The sequence below is a fragment of the Thermobia domestica genome, chromosome 3 (assembly GCF_964235325.1).
Source record: "Thermobia domestica chromosome 3, izTheDome1.hap1.1, whole genome shotgun sequence".
Taxonomy (NCBI): domain Eukaryota; kingdom Metazoa; phylum Arthropoda; class Insecta; order Zygentoma; family Lepismatidae; genus Thermobia; species Thermobia domestica.
This window is the reverse complement of record NC_137456.1, coordinates 178992456-179012405: the sequence shown is the minus strand read 5'-3', so window position 1 is coordinate 179012405 and position 19950 is coordinate 178992456. Positions and strand designations below refer to the sequence as shown.

The 19950-nt window shown below is 36.4% G+C and overlaps 1 protein-coding gene and 1 non-coding gene across 3 annotated transcripts in view; both read left to right on the top strand.

The window, feature by feature from the left end:
* LOC145680887 (uncharacterized) overlaps positions 1-19950 on the top strand; it is a 116772-nt gene that overhangs the window by 37812 nt on the left and 59010 nt on the right. For both annotated transcript variants that reach the window (XM_081752039.1, XM_081752040.1), the window contains one exon: positions 18337-18528. In XM_081752039.1, the coding sequence (XP_081608165.1) occupies positions 18337-18528 (192 nt within the window). The remainder of the gene's footprint in view (positions 1-18336; positions 18529-19950) is intronic.
* TRNAH-GUG (transfer RNA histidin (anticodon GUG)) lies at positions 7743-7814 on the top strand. Its single transcript has one exon. It is a non-coding gene; the product is annotated as a tRNA-His (tRNA).

The window sequence follows — 19950 nt, the reverse complement described above, 5'->3', positions numbered from 1 at the left end:
CCGAACTGCACTTTTGTTAGTGATCTTCCTGGGTTTGAGAATACCCACTGGTTGCAAGCTTGTTTAAAGAATAAACTAAGAGGGCGAAATACAGCTTTGTCTAATGGTTGTAAAGCATGAGTCGTGTGACTCGGAAGACACAGAGCTGTGATTTCGTGTTCAAGGCAGTACGCCAGTACTTCCAATGTTTTGTGTGGGCTGCATGGCCATCCATGGGAAGTAAACAAAGCCCCTGTGGTTTGTGTTTGACGAAGTGTTTTAGCCACTCTAGAAACGCAACGTCGTTGACGTAACCAGAATCCGACATTAGCACTTTGGAGCCTGGTAGTAAGCCATCACGATATTCGTTCTTTAATCGTTTCCCTTTGAAAATCACAAACGGTGGGAGAAACATGCCCGTAGCATTGCAGCACGCAATCACTGTTACGTTCTCCTCCCTTTCCTTGGATGTAAGCGACACAACATCACGTTGCCCTTTTCTAGCGACGACTGCGTCTGGAGGCTCGTTGTTCAGAAGCAATCCAGTCTCATCTACATTGAACACATTTGCACCCTTATCTTGAAGATTGAGTTCAATTAATGCCCTTTCCAGCATATTGTAAAAGTCATCCAGTCTTTCCCGTGTTAAACCAGAAACCCGAGCTTGCGATATGCCAACAGGTGTCCGTATGGAAAGCTCTGGGTGGCGACGCATAAAGCTGTGGAACCAGTCATACCCTGCTCCACGGCGCGCTTTGTTAAACGGGTGGTCTATTTGCAACCATTCAGCATAACGAAAGGCTGCCCTACGAACGTCACCTGGTGTAACTGGGAATTCCCTCTGTGCCAATGTTTGTAATCGGTATGCTAGAGCATCTTAAGGCCAAGTTAGGTTCAAACACAGCTACAACAAACATTGTATTTATTTTCATGCTGAATGTTCATTTTACAAGCATGGAAAAGACGTACCGACTTCACCCCACACAACAGTACCGACTTCGCCCCACATAGGTTACACCGTTGTTTCTCTGCCAAATTACTATTAGTTCATAAAGCATCAAGACAACAACTATGTACTCTCTACGCAGAAACCTTATCTTACCTCACGAAAAAATGCGCAAGTCAAAACTACACGTGCAACTCATTATACACCTTAGGTTCTCCAGAACGAAACTTATAATAGCAAGAATAAACGGCATGAGTGACTCTCCTTCCACACAAAGAAGTTTCGTGGTATGCTCGTTCTGCGATCCAATTTCCTTCTTCTCACCCTCGCTCATACAGCATGACTAACTGTTTCGAAAACAAACCTTTCTTCCTTCACTTGCCTCAACCCGATGTTGTCAGTTCGTCATACCTTACACACTACCGACTTCACCCGACTACCGACTTCACCCCCAATGACTCTATTATTATTATTATTATTATTATTATTATTATTATTATTATTATTATTATTATTATTATTATTATTATTATTATTATTATTATTATTATTATTATTTCTGTGACTGCCACTGATTTATAAAGCAATATCAAGCTTGTTGATTAACCATATCTGAAAATTTTAAGTAACCGTTTATTTGATTTTTTAAAATGTTTCATTCTTAGATATTATCATAACGAAAGGCAATAGTTCAATCTATTTTAGATAAAAGTAATAGCGAAATGCACTTTCCTCTCTCTCCATATTAGATATATTTTAGTTACATTCCGCGAAACGCTGCGAGCATATGCAACGCAGCTGTTTTCAAGAAAAACAAATGCAGCTTAAAATATGTTTTACTTGCCGAGAAACAAAATGCTGAATTTTTCAATTTCACAAATAATTGTTTTGATGCGATAAACTTCGGTGACAGAAAATTACGTTGATAAATTAATATGTGCTTTCGATGTAAAAGATATTTCGAATCGCAGAGAATTTCTCTTTGTATAAGATCACAGAAACCGACTTAAATTCCAACAAGGTATCATATTTACGTCAAATATACTTCTTGGTCTTATAATGAAATGAGGAAGGAGCAAAATACATATATTTCCTTACAACAGCTAAGTTGAACCAGTATATTAAATAAAAAAATCCGTTTTTTTTGGATCGGTAAGGTTTCATGACTATCAATTACTTATAATATATAAAAATAGCGTACTTCTATTTTTCCTTCGTGTATAAATGTTAATACTTTATTCCTAAAAATACAAGATGAGAGTAGCGAGGATACAAGGAACAATCAATATGTCGAGAGACTGCACGAGCCGAACCCTGCCATTCAGCATGATGGTAATAGTATTACAAGTAGTGATGAGAAAATGCAAGACCAAGACCAGGGTGGTATTGGTCTTGATCTTGCACTGGAATCTTTGATCTTGGTCTTGCATACCCAATCTTGGTCTTGATCTTGCTTGCAACCGTTTTGCAAGTCTTACATTTAAGAAATCTTACGCTTTTCATAGGTAAATTGTACTCTGGATATAAGAGATAATAAATTCTACAATGCGCCAGTAGTAACGGAAATACAATGTATGTTTCTAAATGTAATATAGTTTACCTTCGTGTAAGTATGATGATAGTGTACAACATAGGCGATGATCTTCAGGTACCCACGTTTCACTACTTATAAGATAAATCGCAACGTTTCGTAATCTTTTTATATTTTTTAACAGACCCAGTACTCCACTGGTTTCCAAACTGGGAGGCTACTTCTGAGACGCATGGTAGAAAATCAAGACGACGCAGATTACTGAAATACCATGAATTGCAAAATTATTTTTACATTCTAAACGCGTCAGATTTTTTTTTTTTCATTTCAACCACGATTAGGTAATCTTTGTGTTGAACAAAATTCCAATTAAATAGCCTATTGAGATTTTGTTTTAATGATTCCAATATGTTTTGTATAGGGCAAAAACGGCGAAAAAAATTGGAAGCTTTTGAAACTTGGGCATGGAGAAAAATTAGAGAATTAGCTTGATTGAACGGAAAACGAGTAAGAAGGTGTTAGAAATAGTAGCAGTAGAGAAGAAAAGAAGGATTTTAGATATAATTAAGAGGACGAAGAGGAACTAGTTGGGACATTGGCTAAGGAGGAACTGTATTATGAGGAACGTGCTAGAGGGTATGGAGGAAGGAAAGAGAGGGAGGGCGAAGGAGACTTTATTGAAGGAAGGTATGAAAAAAGAAAATTGCTACGCCAAGACGAAGGGACTAGCTGAGGACCACCGTACATAGAAGCTTCTCAGTTGGAGCACGTGACTTGCCAATAATGGCAGAATAGCTATGATGATGATGATGATGATGATGATACGTTTAGCAATATTGGCCAAAAAAGAGAAAAATTAAAATAATAATTATTATAACCAAACCTCTTAATATTTAAGAATGATTTGAGTAAAAACTGAAAACGACTCAACTGTCTATGTCTTTTGTGTAAACTCAATTGCTATAAGTATTTCTGACCTATATTAGAAATACAAAATATAAAGGTAACCAAGAAATTTTATCGCTTTTTTACCCACCACCTTCGAACATCGGTATGCCACTTAAGACGCACCTGGAAGATCAAAAATAGTCCTAATCAGCATCGACAACCTTTTTCCAACGTTCTGGAAGGCCATGGATTACATTGCGGTAGAATTTGGTGGGCCGTGAAGCGAAGAAGGTATCAAGTGTATTTTGCACCTCTATAAAGGATTTGAACTGACGTCCTCTAAGATAATTGTCCAAGGAATGGAACAGGTGATAATCGGACGGTGCAATGTCCGGGGAGTATGGCGATGGTGTAATAGTGTTTTCTATCCAAGGCCTATAATGATGTACGGGCCATCCTAGCCACGTGAGGCTTAGAGTTGTTCTGTAACAAGAGGACCCCTTTGTAATTCAGAAGTGCTGGCTACAGAGTTTTGAATTTTTTTTCACAGTTCAAATGCTTTTTACACAGTTGCATTGATGCTCTGACCAGCTAGTAGCAGTTCCCAATGCCTGATGCCGCGAGCAGTCTGCCGAACACACCTTTGATGCAGTGCTGTTTTCGGCTGTTTTGGAAACGGTTTATGCGACGCTAACCAATAATGACGACGCCTGGATCTTCGTTCAGGACCCACTTCTAATCACCTATCAACACCTTGTCCAGAAATTGCTTCTTCCTCAGACGAGACAGCAAAGAAACACAGGTGTCTGCTCGCGTTGCCTTCCAGCCGGAGTCAAATCGTGTGGGATCCATCGACCCAACTTGTAGTGCTTTCGAAGTTGATGCAGTGCTGCCGAATAGTTTTTCTACTCATTGAATTGTAGTCCTATTCCTCACTGTTCGCCTCAGTTGCTGCCTGAAGATCATTTTGTGTTGCTCTTCTGGCACGTGGTGCGTGTTCGAGTGTTTCGTTACAGTCCTTAAACTTGTTAAACCACCGCTGCACTGCCCTCTTAGTCACGGCACCCCCAACAAAAGCCAGGCATATCTTCCGCCCCGCTACAGCAGTGTTTGACTCCAGTTTGAACTCGTACAGCATACACACCCTTATGACGCTCTGTGGAGGTCTCATGTTCATTCTATTCTTACGCAAGTTTACGATGTAACTGAACTACCACAACCAGGTAGTATGTTGGATATACCCACACCAACAACTGACCGTTGCCTTATCTCCATTCGCATTTAACTTACGATGTGAGGACCAATGGAACACAGACCTCCAGAAAGAGTGACAGAACTTTCTTGGTTATCTTTATAACGGCAACAAACTCCAAGTTATTTGAAATAGCTGTATAAAATCAAGCTTACTTCTGAATATCGATTATTTATTGTTGTATAATGTTATATCACTCAATCCTCGATGTGCCGTATATGTAAGGAGGCTGAAAGTTATATTGATTATTATTCAACGTATAAACATCCGCCTATGAAATCAAACTTGCGGTCACATGCAGTAAGTTTTTGTCAATGCCATGAAAATGTTATTTCGATATTAATTTTATGAGCACACATTAAAAATTTTCAACGGATGCTTGGGCCTCAGAGCCAAGGCCATACCCACGTAGTTGGCAAATATGGTGTACGGAATTACCAATGTTCAATACTAACATCCCAGGATTCTGCTCCAAGGCTAAGGGAGAGGGCGATGATGAGAAATGAATGAAAATGGTGGAATGTAGAAAGTTGAAGGAAAGGGGGAAACCCCGAGAAAACCCACGCACACGGTGTTTGTCCACTAAAAATCCTACATGGCGCAAGCTGGGATGGAACCAGGGACCCCATGCATCAGAGTTGAACGCTCTAACATTGAGCTGGTACTTGTGCAAGACTCTTGCGCAAGAGTCTTGGTCATGATCTTGCACCCCTTGGTCTTGGTCTTGCATGAGAGTCTTGCAGAAACTGCAAGACCAATACTCTTGCGCTCATCACTAATTACAAGTATAAACGGGTGGCATTCAGGTCCTAAACGGCACAACTCCTAAACGGCATAATTCCAAAAATATAGGCACTAGACCTAAATTTTAGGACTTGTGCCGTTTAGGACTTCTGCCATTTAGTACTTGTGTCGCGAAATGATTTTTAGGACTTGTGCCGTTTAGGACTTCTGCCATTTAGTACTTGTGTCGCGAAATGATTTTTAGGACTTGTGCCGTTTAGGTCTTGTGCCTTTTTCATTCACTTGCTTCAGTTTTGAAATTCGCCACCACCACAGGAAATTGCGACGATGCAGCAACTAGTAGACGATAATGTTACGAACGTAGCTAATTCCAACGGTAACAGCTATATTTGTACTAAGATTATTATTATCATTATCTGTTCTGCACTTATACACGAATTACATAATATAACCTATTTCATTCTAAGAATTAATTTTATAATTGGTTAAGAAATTAGTTTCTTTCAAATGAAGATACGAGAATCACAAGACAAATTCCTAAAATAAATAAATAAATAAATAAATAAAAATGTTTAAAAAGCATAATTTACCAGACTTCTGAAACCAAGCAAACATTCAGAATTGCAATATATACTGTGTGGAGTGTATTTTATGAAGAGTAGGATAAAATCTACCAAAGTTTACTTAATTAAAACAAAAGCTCACTAGATATTTTACAAGTTAACATTAAATACCTACTGTATACATTAAGAACACAGTAAATTTAAAATTGAACAAAGAACATTTATTATGCAATACAGTTACTATATTTCACAATGTGTTTTGATAGAGTTGATATGTATAAGCAAAATAATAATAATAATAATAATAATAATAATAATAATAATAATAATAATAATAATAATAATAATAATAATAATAATAATAATAATAACGCTAAATACAATACATTTGCAGAAACCACTACATAGTCATTAAGGGGTGTAGCATGCAATTTTTTCTAAGAGAGCAGGCTTTTTATATATTAAAAGCAAACCGAAAGTTTATTTCCAGATTACGAAAGCTTCAATAATTCCCGTTCTACCTAATCTTTGGAGGTGGGGAATTCTGTACAGGGAGGGATTTCTTCTAGGAAGTTTTTCTTCTTAATTGTAAGAGATTCTGTAAGCAAGAATAACTATTTCTTCAGGTTAGGTTTCATCATAAATTTTAAATGTTATTCTACTTTTTCTTCTCGGAAAAATGACTAGGATATAGTTTTGTTATTAGCAGTATTATTCACATCCATTTTAGTAAAAATGAATGAGATTTTCTTTAAATAGCTGCAGAGAAATGGAAAATTGATTAACTCAGTTGCAAGAAAGTCGTTTGACATTGTAACTGAAACAAACATAAAACAAACTTATTCGGTCTAATATAAAGTCATTTCAAAACAATATTTTAATAAGTTTTCCAGTAATTCATATCCAACATGCTAAGGTTAGCAGTAAATAAAAGGTATCATATTTCACATCCCCAAGACATGTTTGGCCATACAATAAACAAATAATCCAAGAGGGTGCATAAGACGGCCCTTATCCCCGCTTATCTGACCCTTTGATTCGGTTGGAACTCTATAAAAACATACAAGTATTTGAATGTGTGATATTCATACTTTGCATTGGTGCTATTTACAAGCTTGTACACTCCGCAACAAAAAATTACGACACCTAACGCCGTGCAGTTAGGCCATCCAATATACACCTCCTTATCCCATAATCGTGTCAGGTAAAGATATCCCCTCTCTCTCATTTCTTCTCTTCTATACTAAAATTAGCTAACAACATGAGCGCAATTCTTATTTCAAACTATACATGTATAGTTTCGACAAAATGAAATAACAAAACCGAGACGAAACAAGGTTCATAGGTTGATGTAAGGAGAAACTGAAACACACACAATGAAAAATTGAAACCAATCGGATGTCTATTACACAGAGATTCAGAAATGAGGCAGAGAGAGAGAAGAGGAGAGAAGAAAAAGAAAAGGGAGAACAGATAAAACTGTGGAATTCAAACGTAGTAAGAAAAGAACCTAACACTATAAAGTTCCGTTCCCAGAAATCCAAAAGTAATATAGAAATAACGTTTGTTTTTACATATTTTTTCAGAACTATTCGAATATATAAAGAATGCCTTAAACATACATTATGTCCCTTTCACAATGGATAGCATACTCAATTTCAAGTAGAACTGTAGATCTCCGAGACACATCTAGGATAACGTCAAAAGTTTAACACACATGCTTTGTTTCCGCGTAGTTCGATTGCAAATTCGTTAGATTTTCATTAGACGCACTGTTCCAAAATGCATTCTAATAAACCCAGTAGATAGCGTTGGTCATATCCTCCATCTCAGACTGGGGGCGCGGTGGCTCAGTGGTAGAGCGTTTACCTGTGATGCGCGGGGTCCCTGGTTCGATTCCAGCTCGCGCCGTGTGAACTTTGTGGTGGACAAACATCGTGCTTGTGGGTTTTCTCGGGTTCTCCCGTTTCCTCCCACTTTCTTGATTCCACCATTTCACTCATCTCTCATCATCACCGCCTCCTTTAGCCTAACCGGCATAACCGTGGGACGTAAAACTAAAGATTTCATTCCATTTCATTTCCATCTCAGACTACTAATGCAAACTGAACAAAAAAGAAAAAAACGAAACGACAAGCAAAGAAAAGAGAAAGAAAGAAAGAAAATAGAAGAGTTCTATTTTACAGATAAATTTCTATCAGAAATACCCTATATTAAAAGTCCAAAAAGTATCATAATGAAAAGTAACAAATGTTGGAAAGGAAAAGTTTCTGTTCCTCATAGATGTAGCATATTTCTAATTTCCACGTGAAAAAAAAAAAAAAACATTGAATTATAGGATGGGAACAAATTTTGTGTCGAACTAGTATAAATAAAATTTTGTTTTCAAATAACCAAAGAGGTTACCATTTTCTAGTCTTTTCCGAAGATTTATCTGTTCCGAACATCCAGCATTGATTTCATCTCTTCCAGATATAACGTAATTTGCACAGATAGAATGAATACGCTAAGAGCTCAAACGGATCATCGTGTCAGTCGGATGATGTTGGTTAGGTTATAGACCACCACTGGGTCGAGGATTCAAATCCGTAGTGACCCTGTAATTCGACTGAGACTCGGTAACCCAGAGGATAAAGAAGAGATTTTACTTATTCCTTTACGTTTAAACAGTATTTCTGTCAGAGATGACCAGGATTGGAGATGTTATCGCCAGAGCACGAAAAACATGACCCCGAAGTTGACAGTTAACTAGATTCTCCAGACCAGGTATATCGGACTCTTGCTCCGTTTTAACTTTGGAACATGAAGTGCGTGTGTGTATGTAAGAGAGAGAGGGGGAGAAGTGAAAGATGCAAAGACAGGATAGGGAAACGCCAAGAAAGAGAGAAAGGGGGACGAGTATAAATATGCAACATACTTATCATTGCAGTGTATGGTGTAGAACGCACACAGTGTTTACTCGAACTATCGCCAGTGATGCCTTGTAAGTTCTCCATATTAAGGTAAATCTCTGCAGCCATTATTTTATGCGAAAAAATCATACTACCTGATGGAGAATCGAACCAAGATTTTCCATTTGGAAGTCTGGCACGTTACCACTACACCACTGATTGCTTTAGCCAAACTTTGTGTAACAAATGGTGTAGTGTTTCTTTCTGAAAACGATAACACGAAGAGTGTATACTGCAGATCAATGATGTCTTTGGAATGTCCTGGTAATTCCATTACCCTTTCCCAACCATCATTCGTATCTATCATGATACAGGTACTTGCTTTCACATTCTTATTTATTGCTTGTCCAGTATGATAAGTCGATTCTTCACAATAACTTTGTAAAAAAAATTAACTTTTGCGTAAACAGGATTTGAACCTACGTTCTATAGCTATATTGTTCAGAAGGCTATTAAGTTACCCCCTACACTATTACGTTACCGAGTCTCAGTCGAATTACAGGGTCACTACGGATTTGAATCCTCGACCCAGTGGTGGTCTATAACCTAACCAACATCATCCGACTGACAGGATGATCCGTTTGAGCTTTTAGCGTATTCATTCTATCTGAGCAAATTACGTTATATCTGGAAGAGATGAAATCAATGCTGGATGTTCGGAACAGATAAATCTTCGGAAAAGACTAGAAAATGGTAACCTCTTTGGTTATTTGAAAACAAAATTTTATTTAAGAGATAGCAGAGGTTTGGGATCTAATGCAGATTCTATTTAGTATCTATATTGTGAAATTGATTGTGAATCTATAGAAGAGAATGCATACAACAAAATTCGTGAAAATCATAGTAAATAATCTGATGTTGATTTCAGAAACAAAAAGTTATTTTGCCATATTAAATAATATAAAAGCATTTAAAGGAGAGCCGTAGCTCAAAATAATCTCGCATTAGCTGTAGTATCAACAGAAGGAAAAATGTAAAAAAAATTAAACATCAGAAGAGCTATTGACAAGCTGATTGCTCAGACGAATATCAGAAGTGGGGTATTTGTTTATGAATGGATACTTATTATTATATGTAAATATACAGTATATATGGTTACTTTCATTGATTTGTATCGTTTTTCATATTTAGAATATTGAAGGAATTGTAGAATTAGAATTTTCTAACTGCTGTAAACTACCAAAAAATTATGTCACGAGACCAGTGGTCAAAAATGTCTATGGACGGTTTTAGACGATACCAAATCTCAAGCAAAGTACGTTTCTATCGCATGGATGATGAAATTTCGGCCTAATTCGCGCCCAAATTCGCTCTTGAAAATGTTAGGAAATTTTATGATTTGGTAAAGAAAAGGTCACGAAAAGTCACGAAATCTCATTTTGGAATTTTAGTAGATACTCTGTGTAAGTTACATTGCAGTGTTGCTAACGAGTGGGAAATTATTGAGGGAAATGTAGGGGTGAAAATTTACAAAAAATTCCCTAACGGAATTTCAAGATTTTTTTTTACCTAGTACCACTGTTGCCATATGGGTCCAAGTAACCCAAAAACATTCTTTGGTGTGTTGACCTCCTGAGGATTTGCTGACCGCCAGATGCGAACATTATGAGTGTTCACATTAGCACTTAGATGAAATGTCGATTTATCTCTGAAGACTACACGATCCAGAAAATCTTCATTGTCATGCAGCAATATTTCATTTGCTAAATTGGCACGTAAACCGTAGTGTATAGACTTTAGACCTTTAGCAACTGTAAACGATAAGGACGTAGTTGTAAGCGTCTCCTTAATATTCTTCACACAGACGGTTGCACTGTAACTACAGATTCAGTCTTTATTAAAACAAAAAACTTTCTGCTTTCTTGTCTCCATTTTTGCTACCAGCTCTTTCTAACGGCAAGCAGAGCAAACAATGCATGTGCATGCGTGCGTACAAAACTGTTTGAGTTGTTCATTCATTTGATAATATTTGTAATAGATACTACAAAGTTTCAAAACCCGAATATTAGTTTTGAAACACCCTGCATTATTTCAAATTATGTCATCCTATATTCATGTCTTGTATGTACATATCATCAGGGCCGGCCCTAGGCAATTTGTTGCCCCGTGCAATAGTAAAATTTACCGCCTCCCGCTTTCTCCAGAAAGAACAAATCTTAAAAGTCACGATTTTAAGTATGCTACTCCAGCATGAACAACGAAGGGGAGGGACAGTGTACTTGCACTCAGAAAGGCTTAAATACTACAAATACAATCTCGTTATGTCTGTTTTTTCTTTAAATAATAATCTATTATATTAGTGAAAGATAAAATAAACACACTTGCAGAGGAAATATGGTAATCTTTATAGAATTCAATATCGAGCTTCAATCTCAATATGCCTGTTTGCAATTAGCTCTTTATTTTATTTTATTTTATTTTATTTTATTTTATTTTATTTTATTTTATTTTATTTTATTTTATTTTTTATTTCCCTTCTAGGTCTGTTTTTTTTTAAAGTTGTTTCCACCTTCAATGATAACGATCTTATTTGTAACAAAGACAAGAGTAGCTTTCATATCAGATCTCTGATAACTAACTAAATTGAACAACTTTTCGAGAATTGAGTTCCTGTACAGTATTTGACAACAATCAAGCAATTTATGCTGGGATTTATTTGACTACATGCTTTAGCACTGTCCATGTGACCTTAAACTAATGCGACCTAAACATAATTAAGAAATGAAGTATTCAAATAGAAGGTCAGCTTAATAAATTTAACTACTATCATCATGAGGTCTGTTTTCAACAGGAAATGTTTATTTTAAATAAAGTACTATTGCAGATATTGCCGCCCCGTACAAATGCACGTGTTGCACATATAGTAGAGCCGGCTCTGCATATCACGTAGATAGTCGACAAATTATTTATATATGCTATTTAGAAAAATACTAGTAGGCAAATTAGTATTAGTTTGTACCTTTAGACAAGTTATTTGCATTCTATATTGTACGTGATATTATTTTAGTACTTATTGAAGGAATGCTTTCATGAAAAAACAAATTTTCATTTCTACTTTTATTTCTTACTTGATATTGAAATGAAAATGAAATGAAATTTTTGAGTTTTACGTCCCACGCTTATGCCGGTTAGGCTAAAGGAGACGGTGATGATGAGAGATGAATGAAATGGTGGAATGAAGAAAGTGGGAGGAAACGGGAGAACCCCGAGAAAACCCACGCACACGCTGTTTGTCCACCACAAAGTTCACTTGGCGGGAGCAGGGTTTGAACCCGAGACCCCAAGCACCAGAGGTGAACGCTCTACCACTGAGCCACCGCGGCCCATCTTACTTGATATTGATGGAACACTGCTGAAACTTAAATTGTCAGTAGGTATGCTACTCATATATATTGTAAAATATTTGTACCATATTTAGCGTTTATGTTGCATTTTACGCTAGTTACATCTAGAGTTGGCGTGGGTCAATGAAAACTTGACCCACGACCCACTGACCCATCATCCATCGTGACCCAGACCCACTGACCCACCACTTACTATGACCCGCGACCCACTGTGACCCACCACCCATCATGATGCACTCTCATCCACTGTGACCTACTCTGACTCACCAAAATCCATCGTCATCAACTCTGACACATGATCCACGGCCTCTTTTCTACTTAGTAAAGAGTTTACACTTGTAATAAAACAAGACTGTGAAATTGTCACTAATCGGAGTTTGAATTTCTACGTTCAATAGCTCAAGCACCACTCTGCTACAATAAGAAAGCAAAGAAGAGACTTATTAAACATTAGGTATAAAGTTGAATAACACAAATAAGCCGTTAATAATACAAGTATACGTTTTCCATAATTCGTAATTTGTCAACTTAAAACAAATCTGAAATCGGGTTTATCTCCTGTTGGCTTCCTGTGGTAAATCATCCGCAGGAATAATGTCCATCCTTCAGCTAAGAAATAACTAGCTCGTTTACTTTGATCTTGTCTAGCGTTGGTCCATTAACATTGATGAACAAGTTAAACAATGTTTGAGCACTTAGTGTATTTCTAATATCAATCATCTGTAAATTTATAAGGGGAAATCCCCGTTCGCACTCTGTCGTGGAAATTGATAATACTTTTACCCGACGTAAAAATTTCTGCAACTCCTCATCGACAATCTGCTTGTTAGACTTAAGTCTGGTAACGATTTTTCTAGGTCAGTTTTGAAATACTCAGCAAGAAGTATCACCTTTGTATCACCATACAACATCTTTTCCATATCGACCATGTCAGTTGGCAATGTCGACTCAGAGAACAGAAACTTCATCTACCACACCTTTCACAAGGAATCTTGTGCGTAAATTATCAATTAAAGCCTGATAAACTGATGATTTCTCATTTGTTTATAAATTTAATTTTTGTAATTACACATGAAGGTTTTATGTGATTACCAAGTTCCCTCCCTCCATAAAAAGCAAAAGCGAACTAGGTTTCGGTGAGGTGTTTAGAGGTGAATGAGAATTTCACTCCTCCTTCAATTACCACACTGCTGTTCATCCTGGGCCAAATTACGATGAATTTCAATTAATTATCATAGTATAATTATTTCCTTGTTGAATTGCCGATACTTTTCAGATGAAATTTGAAAGTCCCAAATCAAGGTAAGTAGACCAATGTAAAGATTTAAAAAAGTGTAAAATTTTTCATATAATTATGCGTACAATCCAAACTAAAAATTTCCGTGTAATTAAGCTTACAGTACAAACTTTATGTCTATTTTTCTCACAACTTTATGGGTTGATTGCCCCGTGCTATAAGCGCTCTATATAATAAACATAAGCTTCTATTATTATAGTAGAAAGCAATAGATATATGAAGCGAAGAACTGTATTTTTGTTTCTGAATTTTTTCTTAACTAATATCGATCGTTTTTGATCATTTTTACAAGCCAACTCACTACCAATTTTCCATGTATAGAAAGTGTCCCCCCCTTGAAGGAGAATTTAAAAAATGTTAGGACACATTCTGTTTATTTTCAATAAAGAGTTGATACATTGAATTTCAGCTCCGAAAGTTTAACGGCTTGCGAGATACTCCTTTTTTTTCGCAAAAATTCGGATCCTCGCTGCCTCCTTAGGATATGTATTATAATTAAAGTAATATAACATCCCAGTTTGGATTAAATACTATATACTAAAAGTCATTTCATTTGACTTTGCAATTTGGCTGTGATGATCAGGCACACAGAGTTACATTCATTTTTATATAATAATTTATATATTACAGTGATTCAAAAATGTATTTTTCCAGTAGTTAGCTCCTCTAAAACTCACAGGCTTCGAAGGCCAAGTAGTAGGATAAGTCCTATTACTATTATTACAATTAAAAATATCAATATCCAAAAGTGCCTGAAGTTCTTTTTTTCACTTAGGTATACTCACCTCAGGTAAGTAGACAGAAACAAATGGAAAAGGAAGGGAAATGAAGATCTTGAAAGTAAAACGCAGACAAATTTGCCAGTCTTCAGAAGATACTGTCTACAATGCAGTGGGCAGAGTGAGTCGGTGGGTCGCAGTGGGTCATGGTGGGTGGTGCGTCGCAGTGGGTCACGGTGGGTGGTGGATCGCAGTGGGACATGGGTCGAAGTGGGTCACGGTGGGTGGTGAGTAACAGTGGGTCACATGCTGTTGAACCACGACCCATTGACCCACTCAGAAAACTTGATCCACTTGACCCACTCACAAAACTTGACCCACTTGACCCACTGACCCACTCCATCTCTGATTACATCTACACAAAAATACTTCATGCTTAAATAGACTTAAAGTACATTACAAATGACTATTTGAAAAAAACGAAATTTAGAAAAAAGGAGAGGCAATGTCTTTTTTCTAAACAAAAAACGTACATTTCTGAAAAAATACGAACGGTTTTTTTCTACGTATACCTTCTTGCTTTAATACATATAAATGTGTTTTGAGCATGAGCGGATTTAGGGGTTGTCTTGCTATGTTAAGCGGATCTTCCGGGGGTTTGAAATACCCCTCAGTCGAGTGAGGGGCTGGGAGATTTTTCGCAGGAAATTGTTAATACAAAAACTCGGTTTTTGAGCATTTTCGTCTATAATTCTCTATAATACCACATAAAGCGATTTTTTTCAGAAAGTTATTGGTGAGGGATCAAAGTCTCTCCATACTCCACCCATAACTAAATAGAAGCTCTCCAGAGGTTTTCAGTCATTACGTAAATAGAAATGCAATCTTTAAGAAAACATACCCTCACTGTATTTCAACATTTAGATAGTATGTGGAGTCAAAATCATAATAAAACGTACCGCATTTGCTTTTTTTTCCACTGCACGAGACGCCACTGCATGACAAACCTCTCATGTAACATTTGATGCAATTTTTGTTTTCATCCAGCGAAGCAACTTATAGTAGATGACTCATACCTACTTCCCTTTCTTACGTTGCATATATGTCATATTGGGCGGATCCGAGTTAATAATCCAATTGTACCCCTTGTTCTCTTGCCTCTCCCGAACCCGAACTGTTCCTCCTCAACTTTTTCATTTGTACTTCCGTACTTACCTTCTGTTCAGAATTCGAAGCAACATTTTTGCTGCATGAGATATGAAACTCACATATCTTTGGGTTCAATTTCTTAGCCATCGGTATCATGATCGTCCTTTCTTGTCCTTGTCTCCCATATTCTTAATGAATTCGATTGGTATATTATCTATTCTTGTTGCTTTTCCAATCATAATCTCGAATATAGCTTTTCAAAACTTATCCCGAAGAATACTAAACCCTTTATCATCCTCACCTACTTCATTTTCTACTTCGACATCTAGACCACATGGTCTATTCCTAGCTACAAACCAATGAGAAGGGCTACAAAAAATAACAGTCGATGAAAAAACAATTAAAAATAGCTTTTGGTTGTATTTCGTTTGGAGAACCATAAAAACTCCTAACACAATAGGGGTAACACGAACATTAAAATAATACTTAATTTTCCACTCTAGCAATTATTTCACAATAATAATATTACGCTCCATAAAACTAGTTAACCTAGAAGACAAAAGATGGGGACATAGTGGCCTAGTTGAAGAGTAATATCATCTCTAGTGTGACTAATCCTTGGTTCGATTTCACGAATAGAAGCGTGTAGTGGAGAACATTATTTCCTGTAGAGTGCAGAATGTTGCAGAGTGACCTTAACGAAAGTTTTTGATTCAATTCAGTGCGACATATGTGATATACAAAATACTAAAACGTTCAAGTTATTACTTGAAAACAATCATGGGACAGTGTGTTCCAACATACGTTGGAATATTCCTGTAACTTTTTAGTTTGCTAACTCTTGAGCAACTTTTAACATTTAAAAACAGTTACAAGCTTATATTTGAATGGTATTGAGAAATATTCTCTCATGTAACAATAAGTACTGAGTAGTCATTTATGCAGTCATTTATGCAGTCATCTACATAGGTATAAGCCTCATAAAATATTTTTAAAAAATGTAAAAATAAAAAATAAAAGAAACAAAATATAAGAAAATAAGAAACACAGTTTACGCAAAACAGGCTAGCAATATAGTAGTATAGTAATTGGAAATATCATCTTATGCAATATATATTGAATAGTCATTTATGGAGATCATGCTGCACATAAAAAATAAAAGATATATAACAAGTAAAACTAAACATGTAAGTAAATGTCCATCAAAGTCTGACTACTACCCACCGCTCATCACGGGAGATAACGGAAAATAAAAATTCTGGTCAATAGTAAGAGTGTGTGTTCAAACTGCTTTTGCAAGTGATCTTGGTAAATGGCTCTTGTCCCGGGCCGGACCCGAGCTGGGCTTATGGAACCTCTGAACCACAGCACAGAATCTCATTAGTTCCAGAAATTTAGTACAGGTTGTAAAATGTCAAAGATCAGCCAAGGTCTGGCTGCCCCGTGTAACAAATTCTGAGTCATACGACGCACCATTGAGGAAAATGGATCCACCAGCAAACGACGATTCTCAAATCAAATCGACATGTTTTAATCCAGTGTACTGCATCACCTTCACGAATTCGAAAAAACACAAAAACATTAGGAGCTGCCGCGTTGTGCGACATAAATTGACCGCAGCACAGTACAACAGGAGAGTGGATGTGTGCCGAGAACTGCTGCAAGATGTGTGATCTTAGTTTCCTAAAACGGATTGTCACATACGACTAAAAGTGGATATTTTTCCGAAATCCGAATGTGTAAAAACAGTGGTTGAGGAAAGATCAATTTATAGAACTGGTTGTCGAGCTCCTTCGTGGATAAGCGGTTAGCCTTACGCGCCTTTGGCGTGGGAGACCCGGATTCGATTCCCGGCGGGGGTTCATGTGGTTTGGATCCCACTTGAAACTGTAGGTCCACATCTCATATAGCCTCACTACTGACCGGGACGTTAAACTCAAAATCAATTCAATTCAAGAACTGGCTGTCAAACAGAACTGGCCGTTTCGAAGATAAAGTCATGCTCTGTGTGTGGTGAAATTACGAAGGGTAATTTACTTCGAGTCCGTTCCTACGGATTGTACGATCAATTCCGACCTTTACTCCGAACAGTTGGAGTGGATATATGCTGCACTACCCCAAAAATATGCATTGGTGAACCAAAAGCAAGCCCACCTGCAACAAGATAATGCAAAGCCACACTCGGCTCGAGAAACACAAGGAAAAATTTAGAAACTTGATGGCACCAAACTGATGCCACACTCGGCATATAGTCCTGTCTTTACCCCTACGGATTACTACCAATTTATGTCTGTGTAGCACTTCCTGAAATCACGATACCTCGTCAACCAGCAGAAGGTAGAAACAGCACTGATTGACTTCTCTGTGTCTAAGAACAAAACCTGGTGTAGACATAGAATTGAGTATCTGGTAGAAAGATGGCTGCAGATAGTCCAACATGAGGGGCTATACTTTCGACCTGTTTTCAATGCACTGTAATAAATACAGGTATGTGTGTAGTACGAAAATAGACCTCTGTGTGCACACGCTATATGTATTGCACTGGAAATAGGTGCTATGCTAGAGTCTCTTATAAACTCTTTTATGAAATAAAACCTGACCTATTGGTTTAACGTCTATTACCTAATATTATCTATACTTTTCAACTCTTTGCCTTCAATCTAAAACATTAATTTTCAGATATATACGAGTATAGATTTCTGCTTGATTAACTTTCGATGCTATTGTTTATAATGAGCTGTACTTCTATAGATTATTCATCAATTTGCGTCCCATATTTCAAATTTTATGATTTTATTTCATTCTTGCTTTTTTTCATTTATTGGGGAATGCATTGATAAGGAAATTCAGTTTTGCTTTTTATATTTTTATCTTTCTCTTGAATTTTAATATTTAGATAATACTCTTAATTTTTAATTAAAAGCATTTTAGTAATAAATATTCGCAAGTTTTATTCTGTTTATCTATTTCAAGGTGACATTGCTGCAGCAGCCGATAAGCTTCTAGATACGGCGATACATTTTATGCGAGAAAAGGAAACGTGGTGGTGGATTGCAGAGGAGATGTTTCATCGCACGATCAACGCTGTCGATAACTATGTTAGAGATGGTGGCTGGCGGAAAGCTCGAGCACATTTTCTCTTAGGGAGATTTCTGTTTTGGCAGCGTAAGTACATGTAGAACAAAGTGCTTGAATTGCAAGTGTTAGGTAGAAATGAAAAAAAGTTTATTTATCTATGTTATACAGTCCATGACACAATAAAATAGCAGTTGAGCTTTTAATTTTGATAAAGAATTTGTTATTAGATTAGATTAGATTAGATTTATTAATCATTCTCTGGACCATGTTACATGTAAATTTGCACAAAATGGTATAGAACTCGTCAGTACATAAATTCGGTACAATATTTAAAACAAATACAATGCTCTTGGTTTCAACAACTTGTGAAAATAGATATAGCAAAATCAATTCTACAAGCTATATAACAATAAAATACATATGGACTTAACTACTATTTTAATTACTGTATATTTGTATTTACCATCTAGTATATACAATTGGAATTTAATTACTTTTGGAAGTTCCAAAATTTACTGGTAAGATATTCATTTACAGTATAAAATGTGTTTTCTAATATCAGTTTGCGCACTGAGTTCATAAAGAAACTCTTTCCATGACTATTTTTTATGTACCTAGATAGTTTATTATACAATTTTACACCCATGTAGATACGTGATTTTCCGTATGCAGATGTTCTATGACACACAGTGGATAAGTTATCTTTTCCACGCGTAAAGCAGCTGTGAGTATCATCTCTTTTAATATTATCTAAATGATCCCATGTAATTTTGAGAAGTTCAAATATGTATAAAGAAGGAACTGTCATCATATTCAATGATTCAAATAGTTTCTTACAGCTGGTGCGTTTCGGTGATTTAGTAATGATTCTTAAGACACATTTTTGATGTTTAAATATATTCTGAAGCTTCGACAAAGACCCTCAGAATGCAATTCCGTACTTAACATGAGAATAGAATATGGCATAGTATAGAGACAGAATTGATTGTAGATTCAGTATTGGGACTAGAGTTCGTATTATGTACATAGCCTGGGCTAATTTTTTGCTTAGTTTCTCTACGTGTTCTTGCTATGAAAAATTATCACCTAGATACATACCTAAAATTTTATACTATTACTAAATGTACATACTTCATTATTCAATTATATCTGTGGCAGTTGGTGTGATATTCTGTGAGATAAATGGTAGAAAACACACTTTGTTTTATTTGCATTAATTTTAATGTATTTGCAGAAAACCAATGCGTAAGTTGAGATGTTGTAAGATTAACAGTTTCTTGCAAGCTATCTCTGTATTTCTCAGTTACAATTACTGTTGTGTCATCAGCAAAATGGAGTATATTACCCTTCTCTATATTTAAGGAGAAATCATTACGATAGAAGAAAGAGTATAGGTCCTAAAATTGATCCTTGTGGAACACCTTTTCTATTTATTCATTTGAGTTTATTTTGCTCATACTTTTAGTTGTTTCGTCCATATGAAGAATTTGTACGATTTGTTTACGATAG